At 38.0% G+C, this 12,040-nt stretch overlaps 3 protein-coding genes across 4 annotated transcripts; 1 reads left to right on the top strand and 2 right to left on the bottom strand.

Moving 5' to 3' along the window:
* Positions 1 to 57: 57 nt before the first annotated feature.
* Positions 58 to 4,701, top strand: LOC105566345 (centaurin-gamma-1A). Its single transcript, XM_012020264.1, has 13 exons — positions 58 to 473; positions 1,042 to 1,274; positions 1,353 to 1,494; positions 1,587 to 1,718; positions 1,997 to 2,157; positions 2,239 to 2,381; positions 2,469 to 2,664; positions 2,746 to 2,848; positions 2,922 to 3,149; positions 3,234 to 3,351; positions 3,459 to 3,671; positions 3,786 to 3,930; positions 4,008 to 4,701. The coding sequence occupies exons 1-13, from the start codon at positions 308 to 310 to the stop codon at positions 4,182 to 4,184; spliced, it is 2,157 nt and encodes a 718-aa protein (XP_011875654.1). The 5' UTR covers positions 58 to 307; the 3' UTR covers positions 4,185 to 4,701.
* Positions 4,702 to 4,706: 5 nt separating this feature from the next.
* On the bottom strand, positions 4,707 to 8,249 carry LOC105566346 (protein zwilch homolog). 2 transcript variants are annotated; one of them, XM_012020266.1, is made up of 12 exons: positions 7,847 to 8,249; positions 7,720 to 7,799; positions 7,496 to 7,628; positions 7,005 to 7,239; positions 6,660 to 6,812; positions 6,444 to 6,596; positions 6,064 to 6,262; positions 5,908 to 5,987; positions 5,570 to 5,808; positions 5,254 to 5,481; positions 5,011 to 5,123; positions 4,707 to 4,916 (listed from the first exon to the last, which is right to left on the bottom strand). In XM_012020266.1, exons 2-12 carry the CDS (start codon positions 7,775 to 7,777, stop codon positions 4,837 to 4,839), a joined length of 1,671 nt encoding a protein of 556 aa, XP_011875656.1. In that variant the 5' UTR covers positions 7,778 to 7,799; positions 7,847 to 8,249; the 3' UTR covers positions 4,707 to 4,836. The 2 variants fall into 2 exon arrangements, with proteins under 2 accessions (XP_011875656.1, XP_011875655.1); XM_012020265.1 differs by having other exon boundaries at positions 7,720 to 7,786.
* Positions 8,250 to 8,322: 73 nt separating this feature from the next.
* On the bottom strand, positions 8,323 to 11,908 carry LOC105566347. Its single transcript, XM_012020267.1, has 5 exons — positions 11,628 to 11,908; positions 11,049 to 11,340; positions 10,057 to 10,338; positions 9,251 to 9,398; positions 8,323 to 8,808 (listed from the first exon to the last, which is right to left on the bottom strand). The coding sequence occupies exons 1-5, from the start codon at positions 11,672 to 11,674 to the stop codon at positions 8,684 to 8,686; spliced, it is 894 nt and encodes a 297-aa protein (XP_011875657.1). The 5' UTR covers positions 11,675 to 11,908; the 3' UTR covers positions 8,323 to 8,683.
* Positions 11,909 to 12,040: the final 132 nt, after the last annotated feature.

Raw genomic sequence — 12,040 nt, 5'->3', positions numbered from 1 at the left:
TTTACGCAACTTACGCTCCATGCGAATCCAGCCTGACCCTACTCGTTATACTGTGCGCCAACGGCCTCCATGAGAACTGCGCGTTTCCTCTCGCGATCGCGAATGTGTCACATAACCAACGTCGCCTATCCCGACCGATAATGTTTATAAATACTGGGATTTGACATATGTTACATGTGCCAGCGGCAACTGCGAAGGAGCTTTGCGATAACCCTTCCGCCCCCGGTGACGCGACGCACCTCGGAGCTATGCCGTTAATGTGATAGACCGTCGCCAAAGAAAATCGAACGTCGAAGTAAAAAACAAAATGACAACTGGCCAAAGTGGGCACGATCATTCTCTTGCCATCAGACAGGAGATACAACGTTTCGAGAGCGTTCATCCATCGATATATGCCATCTACGACCTAATAGAGCTCGTGCCCGACGCGCACGTCGCCAAGCAAATTCGCGAGCATGTTGTGGCGATAGAGGGTATATACCTTCATCATTTTGTGCTGTATTTCTCGGGGGCGGATAATTGCATCACTTATGATAATAGCAGTGACACATCTTGCATGCCTAATAAGCGTATTTTGTAACTCCCCACGGCAGTGTCGTTATCGTTATATTAGGCTTGTTTTCTGTTGCTGCGACTGAACTAGTACAAAATTTTTTTTTTCATTCCATCTTACCGCACTAGTTCACTAGTACAGCAATAGAAAACAAGCCTACCCAGTCGACGTCGATCGACGAATTATTTCTCACTGGGTATTGCGCAGATATACGATAAAAAAAGGAAACACTATAATGACAACGATCTAGTGTTCCGCCAAAGTCTTTGATCCGATCTTAGTGCGGCATAGAATCAAATGTACGTGGAGACGTGACTGACTGTGTCTCTAATGGAAACGGCAATTAAATTCAATCCACACCGAAGTAGAATCGGATTGAAGGCTTCAATGAAAACTAGACTGCTGTCAAGAGTTACAGAATAGACCTATAAATGCCATATGTTACACGATTGCGCTGTATATAGTAATGTAAGTTTGCGTTTGTTTAGATTCTTTCGTTAACAGCCATGAATGGACGTTGGCGAGAGACGTCCCCGAGTTGCATCTGGGGATCATTGGTTCCTCGGACTCGGGCAAGTCCGCTCTCGTTCACAGGTATCTTACCGGTTCCTTCATGCACGAGGAGTCGCCGGAGGGCGGCCGCTTCAAAAAGGAGATTTTCATAAACGACCAGAGTTATCTTCTCCTGATCAGAGACGAGGGTGGTGTACCAGAGGCTCAAGTATGCAACAAGACCCACTTGGTTTATCGTTTTTGCCAGTGTGAACGCTTGTCGCACTGAATAATGCGTCTGTTTTAGTTTTCAGCTTGGATAGATGCTTTATTACTTGTATTCAGCTTAGAAAATGAGGAGAGTTTCTCTATAGTTTGCAGTTTTTACAATAGGATGTGTTCTTTCCGGAATATGGCAGAAGTACCAAAAATACTTGTCGGTGTGCAAGGTATGTACATCGCCGGCGCTTTATTGGTGTATCTTCTTTTTTATTGGCTATTCCTTGTATTCTTGTTCCCGTGTGCTTAAATAATTTTGTAGATTCGATTAACGACAGCAATCCTCGGGTCATAAAAGACGTCAGGCCACGGAAACTGGCTTGCGATTTGAGATGCCCTTATTACGAAACATGCGCTATTTATGGTTTAAATGTTGAGAGAGTATTCCAAGACGGTAATTCTTACGCAGAGAAACAAGTGGACATACGCTAAAAGTTGGAATGTAAAAATAACGGCAAAGTAGAGAAGGCCAATATTAACGAGCTTTTCGGCTGACAGTGTATTAATAATAATTAGTGTGAATAATAAAACACTGTCAATCGAAAAGCTCGTTAATATTGGCCTTTTCTACTTTGTCGTTATTTTGAATAGAACACAAGCGTTACCTCTTTATAATGTAAAAGTACTTTTAAATTGGCTGTAATATCTGTGCTAACGATAGGAAAATTTCAGTGTGTCAAAAAATCATACAGAATGTATCGGTGAAAAATTTTTCGTGCGACGTGTGTCAACATTCTACGGAGAACGACGTTAAGTTTGCAGTCCCTGCTGTTCCCAAAAACGTGCAACATCATAACAAAGAGGCGGAGACCACGAATTCATTGAAAGTAAATGTGAGTATCGGTCTATCGGTGCACTCTTGAACGAATCGCCAAAGATCGTGCAAGTTTATTACAAAAATAATCTCTCGACAGGTTTCGGAAAAGGAAGAAGACAGTCGATCTATTCATAACAGTTCTGTGACAAATGATTCGTCATTGCTGAACGATAATTTTCATAACGTACAGAATCAACATGGAGAGTTGCGTTCGTCAATCTTGACACCAACCACTATCAGGTATGAATAGGATACATATTTTCTTTTTGTTGTACTAGGTCTACGTTTTTACATTGATACTGTTGTAATATTTTTCTCACTTTCCAGGAAATTTAGAAGAAAATCGAATATATTTACGCCTTCTAAAAAGGAAAAATATATGGGCGAAATGGGCGTTGGTAGAGAAATTCCAGTGAAACAAGGATATTTATTTAAACGAAGCAGCAAATCGTTGAAAGAATGGAAGAAGAAATACGTCACGTTATTAGAAGATGGTCGTTTGACGTATCACTCGAGCTTGCACGTAATTATCAGTTCTATAACAGCTGTCTACTTGATCGTGTTTGCACATTTATACGATATGATTACAAAAAGACATTTTCAGGATTACATGAACGATACAAATGGGAAAGAAATACTATTGCAATATGTTACTGTGAAAGTACCTGGCAAAACACCAAAAGGCTCCAAATCATATAACGCCCAAGGTAGTGCACTTTGCGTTTCACGTGCGATTTTAGTACATTTTTATAATTTTTAACGTACCTTTTCTCTTTCCAGAAGATAGTTTCGAATTTTCCATCATCTCCTTGGAGAACAAAACTTGGCACTTTGAGGCAAACAATGCCGAGGAGAGGGACAGCTGGATTACCGCGATAGAGCAGCAAATACTGTCGAGCTTGCAGAACAGCGACGGCGACAAGAAAAATGAAACTGACGCTTTCAAGATGCATTGCATTAAGAACAAAGTTTCGGGGAATGATGCATGCGTTGATTGTGGTGCGCCGAGTGAGTCGATTTTCGTGTCTTATTAATCCCCGCGCGACTGACGGCTCGCGCACACCTCTCAACGATTACAAATCTTTGCTTCAGATCCCGACTGGGCCAGCCTTAATCTGGGCGTTTTGATGTGCATCGAATGCTCCGGTATTCACAGAAATTTAGGTTCGCACATATCTAAGGTACGGTCTTTGGATCTGGACGACTGGTCGTAAGTATGATGCAAGGTTTCGCGCGCGTCGCCAACACGCGTTTCCGTTTCTATTTGTCCCGTATTGCCGACGTTACTTAATGACACACCTTTAACGACGGTTTTAGCGCAGGTCATCTAAGCGTCATGCTGGCCCTCGGTAACGATATAGCCAACAGTATCTGGGAATATTGTTTAAATGGGAAGCAAAAACCTGTCTCGGACTCGTCCAGGGAAGAGAAGGAGCAGTGGATCAGATGGAAGTACGAGGACAAGCTCTTCTTGCCGCCGATCAATCCGAATATCTCTCTAGGAAAATTGCTCATCGATTCGGTTTGCCGGTAAAGTGTCTCGTTTATCTAACTGCAGCTCTCGATTAGGCGTGGATGTATTCCCACGATCTTATCTCTATCTCCGAATTTTGTTATCTACTAATCTATCCTTGGAATATACAGGGGAGACATGAGAGCGTTTACGTTATGTTTGGCCCGCTGTAATTACGAGGATATCAATGTCTCGGTCAGCACGGAAGATCTGCGAACGCCGTTACATCTGGCCTGCGCGACCGGGAATTTGGCGATGGCGCAACTTTTAATATGGGTTGGTGTTTTTCTCTTTTGCTGACTCGTTTTCTCATTGCCCCGTGCTATAGCGCTGTGTCATCGCAAATTTTGCAGCATAAAGCGAATCCGCAGAATTTGGATCACGAGGGACGCACGTGCATGTCGTATGTGCGAGCTTTGGAGAGAACGCTCGACAATTCATCCGATTCTATGGAAATGCAGAAGCTACTAGAGGTATTGGAGCAAGCCAGTGTCTCCGGGATGGATGACGTGGACACATCTCAGTATTAAAGTGCAAAAAGAAAAGATATGCCTTAATCACCCTGCCTGCATTTTCCGTAATACGTTGTTGATACTATGTACTTACTCGTACTCTGAAAAACCATTGCTTTGTTTAGCGACACACGAAAAAGAGCTTTTAAATGATACTTGTCCCGGACAGCCACTAAAGCACATTGAAGGAAATTGGATTGTAATAACGAACAATTATCGTAGCGTTAATTCTATACCCTGTAAAAAGTTTTTATCATGTGTGACAAACTCGGTTTAATATCGATTACGAAATTCATCTCAAATTGAACGAGGAATTCGAAATGCAATATACTTTTGTACATTGAAAATAATTCTTTAAAGAAAAAAAAAATATATATATATATACTTCGCCGTACAGTAATTTAAGATTTGTGTCAGTCGCGGAGAATGACTAATAGCATGCTCGAGTGTATATTGTCAATGACTGAGAGTACAAACACTCATAAATGTAGTTATATTTATATATCTAATACATGTAACTGTATTTGAAGATTTATGAGATTGCTTTTATAACTTTTATTTTATTAATTATTAAACGTTCAATTACATCCACGCACTATGTCCCGTTTATTCACAGTTACACCGATTCTAAAATTTCGATTGGTGTCCTGAAGTTCGAGAGCGTTGCGTTTCATAGTTTCTTGCGTCTCGCCGAAGACGATATTGCGCTTATACCGTAAACCATTTCTTCCTCTACATCCTCTTCGCTCTCTGAGGAAAAACAAAACAAATAGAACAAAATTAGTAGACTTCAGTCCTTTTATATTTCACAAATTTTTTTATTCTTGACTAATGCTTGCTTTACCAGTAAGATATATATTTGTTGGAAAAATAGGCACTTTGTTATAATAGGTGGTAGTCGTTAGCATCGACGCGGCAGAATGAGAGGAAACAGATGCTCTCCATACCGAGGGATTCCTGAAACAATAGATACGCAGTGTGTTTTACAGTAGCATTAACAACACCTTTGTATTTCACATACAAATAAATTTTGTTTGAAAATTTTTATATTAAATTGTATGTCACACACAGCGTTAAAACTACGTACATCTTGTTTAACTCATTAGCTAGCGCGTTGGGTAGCGACATCGTGAAGGTGAAAATTTGGCTGCAAAGTTCAGTATGATGCTGTAAGGGAGATTGCGCAGAAACGAATTCCTTGTAGGCACAAGCAAATAGACTTTGCAAGTTCTCAATCGGACATTCCAGATGCCCTTCAATAAGTAACATGCATTCCAAACAGATGTGAATTTGCGCTAACATATTCAACTTATTCCTGTAAGTAATTAAAACAGTCGCGCAATTAACGTTAATTGGTTCTGATCTATTCAATTTGCACAGAATGTCTTTCATATTTGTATCACCTATAATTCTCTGTGTTAAATGTTGCCGAAGATATATCCCTCAGTCTCTGCCGAATCTCATGTAGATCGACAAATCGCGCTCCTCTCAAGATGTGTAAGTAATCGCGAATAAGCTTCTCGAATCCCATGTCTACGACAAGTTCTAACGGTACACTTCCCACTAACAAATGAGAGGTCGTTTCTTGACGATGCAAATTGGAAATACACTTCACGAATCTCGTTGAGTTTGTATCGTTGATCTGACAAACGTGATCAAAATTTGCTTACAAAGTTCGTCGATCGTTTATATTGCAACTGAGATACGCCGGACAAGAAAACGTATATATTATGTTAATTACCTGTGGTGTAAACTTATGCTCGAGAATTTCTATCAAAACTGTTTCAACGTAGTTTATCATTTGCGGATATGCTGAAGCCTCTTTGCGTGTCGAAAAGAATATTCGATTAGCCAACAATATACACATATTAATAAATACTCGAAGAGTTTCACTCACTTATAAGTATTTCCCACAAGAAATCGGTAAAATCCATATCGTGTCTCAGAAAAACATTTTGCACACGTTCCTGCAATTTCGCATCAATTCCAGCACTTTCCTTGTCGATGCGATTGCTCTCCTTAACGTTACCAGACTTTCGAAAGTCGAAATCTCCATTCAGCAAAAGATTCAATTTTTCAGTTATGACGTTGTGTTCCTAAAATTTTGCACATTATCAAAGATATGATATAAGAATGAATCAGTGCCTTGGAGATAAACAATATTCAGTCACATTTTTCGTAAAAACCTGATAAGCAGAAAAATGTGACTTGATATTGTTTACCTCTGAGGCACTGAAATTAAAACGGTTTCAGGGGGGTGTACAAAGATTTATCTACCTCTGAATACGGCGTTGTGAATTTTATCGGGTCTTGCAGCCCGATATTTTTCCTGTACTCATCTATCGCTGATAAATACTGGACTAATAACAATAACTGATCTCTCAGTTCTTTCATCGGGCTATCCTTCCATCCGGCATTTATTTGAGCTGTCTACAACAATATTTATGCAGACACGAAAACACGTACAGCACTCTCGTGTTACCTTTCACATACCAAAGTATTTTTCGACAGCTTTGAATCCAAGCTACCCGAATGCGTCTCGATGTTAATGCTTCCCTCGTAATCGCTTCTCGTGGTCTTGTCCCAATCGATCGTTTCTTGTTTCATTCCAAACAAGTCGATAGTACTGAACATAGATACTTTAATCTACTCGTGTAAAAAGAAGTCAATTATAAAGCCTGCGGTCGGTCTACTTGGCGCTATAAATGCCTCGAAGCGTTCTTCTTCTGTCTTTATTAAAAGGAAAGAGAAGAACACTTCGCTTTATTTGTAGTATCAAGTAAATCTAAATCTCCAATGTTAAAATGCTCCGATGTTAATCGCTTATGTATCACATACATTGTGTTTTTGTGTAAACGGCTGTTTAAGATGTTCCTGTACAACTTTGTGACACTCGTGTCTTACTGAGGCCAAACTTATCGCACCAGTAGAAACAGCTTCCAGCGTGGTGAACCAATCTCGGGAGACAACCGCGCCAATGAGCCTGGCCAGCTTAGGATCTTTTCCATCGCAGAGAGCTAATATTGGTAAAGTATTACCGTCAAGCTTTTCCAGACATGCGTTCAGTGCGTTACTAGAAAAGAAAAGTGCATCTTGTCGGACGTTAGAAAAATCTCTTGACAATCCTACTTGATATTGGACATCAGCGATATCTTTTAATAGCCTTACGCCCGGTCTACAATGAGTTGTTAGTCGTTAGTCAGAAGTCGGAACTATATGTCGGTCCTTTTTCTTCCACCCAGAAAGGAAAAGGATCAACATATAGTTGCGACTTCTGACTAACGACTAACGACTCATTGTAGACCGGGCCTTATCGACTCCGTACGCACCATGCGTCCGTTCTGCTCAGCGGCAGATACAGCTCCTCTTCCTTCCGCCAATTCTGTCTCGCTATAACGACGGTGTCGTTAAGCTCGCAGTCGTCGAACGAATACTCCAGGGGCGAACCGCTGACGTCGTGTCCTGAAAGAACATTTCAGACTCGTATGTATTTTCGACGGTGTGTTAAACATAAGTGTTAAACATTTACAAGTTAAACATCGTGTCTAATTACTCTGCGAATACTCGTCGAAGCTTCCGTTGTTCTTCTCGTGGTCCGAGGGGTATCGCATGCCAGATACCTGAGGCAGATCACTGGGTGTTATGCTCGTGAAGAAGCGAGATTTAATTTAATCACTCACGTTTTTGTGAAGGATCATATACGGATTATCCTTGAGGTCCGGAAATAATTCGTCCACATATGACAGCCTAACTTTGCTGGCTCGTACGTGCGGCCGCAAAATATCGTTCAAATGTTCCATGTTTATTAAAACGTACGGCTCGATTTGAATTAAGTGGAGATCAAGATGGCGCATTCGCGAGATCATCGACGAGGTTTCACGAAGAGACGAGGCGATGAAGTAAAATTGCCCCGTGTCGCACAACCGCTGACATTTTGAGTTTTAGAAGCGGTCACATTTAAACATTGTCGGCAAGCATTTCTAATTTCTTTTTCCTCCGAGTTTTAACAAAAAATATTACAAATAAATTAAGGTTTTGGTGACTGAAACAGCTTGAAAAACTAAAGGAAATTCAGTTTAGAGGACTTTTGGAGGGAAAACTGCTGAGATTAAAAAGGGTTTTCCGAAGAAAAAAAATTTTTATATACAATTATTACTTTTTTATACGTATTTATTTATGGTATAATATAGTATAGTGTATGTAGTAGCCTTAATAAAACTATATAAAAGATTATTGTAACGAAATGACACACGTTTCTCATATATTTAACAATTATTTATTATTAACACACGATTGGTTCTATGCAAAACTAATCTATTGATCTATTGATTGATAATATAAAGAATAATGTTAAAAATGTTTACAGAAGCGGTTAATTTATAATAAACTATAATATCTATTAGATACTTGATTTTTATATTAAAGTTAATGTCATCACATATTGAGAAAACTAACGGATAAATACAGAATAACATATCAGAAGTTAAGAAAAGTCTAAACTTTCGTTTGGTCAACATTTAGGTTTTTTTACAACAGGCTTCGTGTTTCTGAATCCGATTGGGCAGGAAAGTTCTTTTGCATTTTTTGCAAGAAACTAATTGTGCCGTATACTCTTCCCAATTAATATTTTCTTCCGTAATACCTGAAACGTATTGTAATATGTAAGATAAATTTAAATTATATTTAAAAATATATTATTTATACAATTCCTACCTTTACTTCTCATAAGAAATTTTTAATATTGTAAAAGAAATCTGTACTATTTCATAATAATTACTCCGTAATAAAAGTCATTAATACGTTTTAAGTTATAAGCAAACATTTAAAAAATTAAAAAGCTATAAAGATGCAGCTGACTGTGCAATACAATTAAGTTTTTTATTAATTAATTTCTTTTTAATTTCAGATTTTGTCTTAATCGTAAATGTTAATCATTAGCACATTACAAACTAAGAAAAATGTAATAATATACAACGATTAATAAGACTGGAAAGAGTATAAAACAAACTAAAAATCCTTAATTTGTTATAAAATATTGTTTTATAGAGTAATTTTTTATTAATTTAGTTAAAAATTTAATATACCTTGGCAATTAAGGGGAGATATAGTCGTCTCTTTTTGAGCTGGCTCAGAATGCGATTGAGGTTGAATCGTATGCTCAATTTCTAGCGGTTTCTCAAGCCTCTTGTTTGGCGGCGTTCGTGACAATTGATGTTTTGGCTTAAACGTTTCCTGTATACATAAAAACATAATAAATAAATATGTTAATAAATTATAATTTTATTAAACAAAAAAGAAATTTATATCTTGTAGAATCTTGGAATTAGAATTAGAATTCTTGATAAAAAATTGTCCAAGATACATATAACTTATGTTCAACAGAAATCTTTTCTTTGACTTTTCTCGAACCTGAAAAGGTTTTCAAAAATATCGTAGAAACTTGGCATAAACCTTTGAATTAAAAAACGTATTTAATGTCATATTTGTATAATCTTAAAAATACTGTCATCGTCAAAAGAAGACTGACAACTCTAATTTCTTCTTCCAATTCTATTTATCGTATGGCGAGCGTGGCGCAGGAAGACGTGCGCTGTGTAGCAACCAAATGAAAAAAAGGATCAGAGTTCAAATCCAACCGAGAGCACTAGCTTTTATTCAAACGCCACTTTTCGAAGGAGAATGGCAACTACCTAAGAGTATCCTGTCACACCCCTTTAGGGTCTTCCAGGGTGAAAGTTACGTCGTAGGCTGACAACCTACTCTCAGAAAAATCCTATCTTGAAACCTCAAAGAAGACCTCCAAATGTTGGAGGCAAAAACTGGACGAGGTTCGAGTTCGATTTAGAATGTAGAGCCTTTGAATAGATAGATTAATTCCTTTTCTCACTACCTTTTCAATTAATTCTTGCTGCTCTTTATCGTCCGCTTTTTTCTCGTCTTCGCTTGAATGAATTTGTGAGTCCTTACTAACAGTGTTCTTATTAAAACTGAACTCGATACCACTAAATTGACCTTCTTCAAGATGTTTGTAGGGCTGCTTCGTATCTGGACTAAATAAGCTCTTATCATATTTAATTTTCTCTACAGCACTTTTCTTCCCAGTCTGCTTCTTAGGAGTTTCCTTATAAAGTTCATTAATATTTTCCTTATTTTCTTGATCACATTCTGATTTCTATAAAATATCAATAAAATTATTTTCACATGACTACATAGTTATACAGTTCTACAATAAAATCTCAATTATTATTATATATAATAAAAACTTAAATGTGGCACAAAAATTAGAACTAATTGAAAATTTTATATTGTACAGTACTACATTAAGATTTCTTTACACTATAAACATTAAGAAATACTCCCTCTAGCTGATTGGAGGAAAGGGAATACCTATTAGGGCCAAAAGTTCATTAAATCGAATTTAATCTAGAGGGAGTATTTCTTAATGTTTTTAGTGTAAAGAAATTTTAATGTAGTACTGTACAATATAAAATTTTCAATTAGTTCTAATTTTTGTGCCACATTTAAGTTTTTATTATACATAATAATTATATATATAACATAATAAAACAATATATAATATATATTAAGTAAAAAAAAACATATTTTCTTTCAACTTCTTTGCCACTTGATGTTATTTTGAATTCTAAAGATTGCAAAATTATTTAATGAATTAAATCACAAGTCAAAACTCAGAACCATTGTATGCTACAAACATGACTGTACGATCTCTTGAGGCAAACTGAAACAAAGCGAGTTTCTATCCCATGTTACTCAAAATAAATGCAGTATAAAACGATCATAAAGCTCATTTTTATACATCACATCTGACATCTGTTATATACCTATTATATCATAGTTTTACTGCATAAGAAAGATGCTTACCTTATTTTGACACAATTTATCGTCGCATTTACAGGACGAATTGCATCTGCCACTTTTTTTTACACAACCACAAATCCGGGTTGCACAATTCCCCCTACATTTGCAATTAGTTTTGTAACCACTGGGCGTTGTCTGCACAGTGGGCTTATATACAGTGCTGCTAGATCTTTCTACGTGTTTTCTCAGAACGTTATTTTCAAGTTGCAGCAGTCGCACTTGCTCTTCTAACTTGGCAACTTCTAAGAAACTGTCGCCGAAGCTTTCGGTCTGCGTAGCTATGTGTCTTGAGTTGCTAGAAAGTTAGTATTACCTGTTACAATCGTACATGGGGAAACAACAACGGGAATAGAGTATACGCGTAGTTATTGTAACACAGAAACGATAATTATTGTAATAATGTTCGTGCTTCTCAGGCTACATTCCATTTGGCGCTTGTGACCATCATTCGTTTTTCCTTCGCACGTGATAAATAGCAAGAACAAAATTTGTAAGAGCGTTGCAAGCACTGAACGGAGTGTATCCCTAACAGAAGCAAGGTAGACGCCAAGATCTCAGGTGAATCCTCCGTTTCCCGCCTACCTGGCCAACGAATTTGTAGATTTCGGCTTCGTTTTCGTTCTCTTCATTTTTTTCTCGAGGTGCTCTCAAAGCGTACAATTACGAGCGTCCAATTTACAGTTTGACTGCAAGACCAAAATACGAACACCAGGCGAATGTCTCAAGTGTTGATAACGCCTCAACAACGGATCATACGGTTTCCCTTTAAATCAAATCTCTCTCTGAAGAAAGGGGAGGGCAGGCAATTCTCAGCGCACCCTGGCTCGAAAAATCCGAACCGAATGGCTGCGTTCAGCAGAAAGAGCTGCTTTGCAACTGCTGTAACAATGGCCGCGTTCAGCAGACACAACTGTTGAGTGAGCGCTCGGTATGATTGGTTAATACTTTCAGATCCAGCCAATCATGTTAAGAAATCATTGAGCGCTCACTCAACA

Source organism: Vollenhovia emeryi, unplaced genomic scaffold (genome assembly GCF_000949405.1).
Source record: "Vollenhovia emeryi isolate VEMERY1.0 unplaced genomic scaffold, V.emery_V1.0 DF939145.1, whole genome shotgun sequence".
NCBI classification, from domain to species: Eukaryota; Metazoa; Arthropoda; class Insecta; order Hymenoptera; family Formicidae; genus Vollenhovia; species Vollenhovia emeryi.
This window is presented reverse-complemented; position numbering and strand designations above follow the sequence as displayed.

What these genes read in the sequence shown, in the direction of transcription:
- LOC105566345 (XM_012020264.1), top strand. Translation starts at nt 308, where the DNA reads ATGACAACTGGCCAAAGTGGGCACGATCATTCTCTTGCCATCAGACAG. An exon ending in AATACTTGTCGGTGTGCAAG is followed by an intron (nt 1,495 to 1,586) that starts GTATGTACATCG and finishes ATAATTTTGTAG; the next exon opens with ATTCGATTAACGACAGCAAT. An exon ending in TTGACACCAACCACTATCAG is followed by an intron (nt 2,382 to 2,468) that starts GTATGAATAGGA and finishes CTCACTTTCCAG; the next exon opens with GAAATTTAGAAGAAAATCGA.
- LOC105566346 (XM_012020265.1), bottom strand. Translation starts at nt 8,032, where the DNA reads ATGATCTCGCGAATGCGCCATCTTGATCTCCACTTAATTCAAATCGAG. An exon ending in TCACAACGCCGTATTCAGAG is followed by an intron (nt 6,263 to 6,443) that starts GTAGATAAATCT and finishes GCAAAATTTTAG; the next exon opens with GAACACAACGTCATAACTGA. An exon ending in AACAAATATATATCTTACTG is followed by an intron (nt 4,917 to 5,010) that starts GTAAAGCAAGCA and finishes GTTTTTCCTCAG; the next exon opens with AGAGCGAAGAGGATGTAGAG.
- LOC105566347 (XM_012020267.1), bottom strand. Translation starts at nt 11,674, where the DNA reads ATGAAGAGAACGAAAACGAAGCCGAAATCTACAAATTCGTTGGCCAG. An exon ending in ATAAATTGTGTCAAAATAAG is followed by an intron (nt 10,339 to 11,048) that starts GTAAGCATCTTT and finishes GATATTTTATAG; the next exon opens with AAATCAGAATGTGATCAAGA. An exon ending in ATCTCCCCTTAATTGCCAAG is followed by an intron (nt 8,809 to 9,250) that starts GTATATTAAATT and finishes AATACGTTTCAG; the next exon opens with GTATTACGGAAGAAAATATT.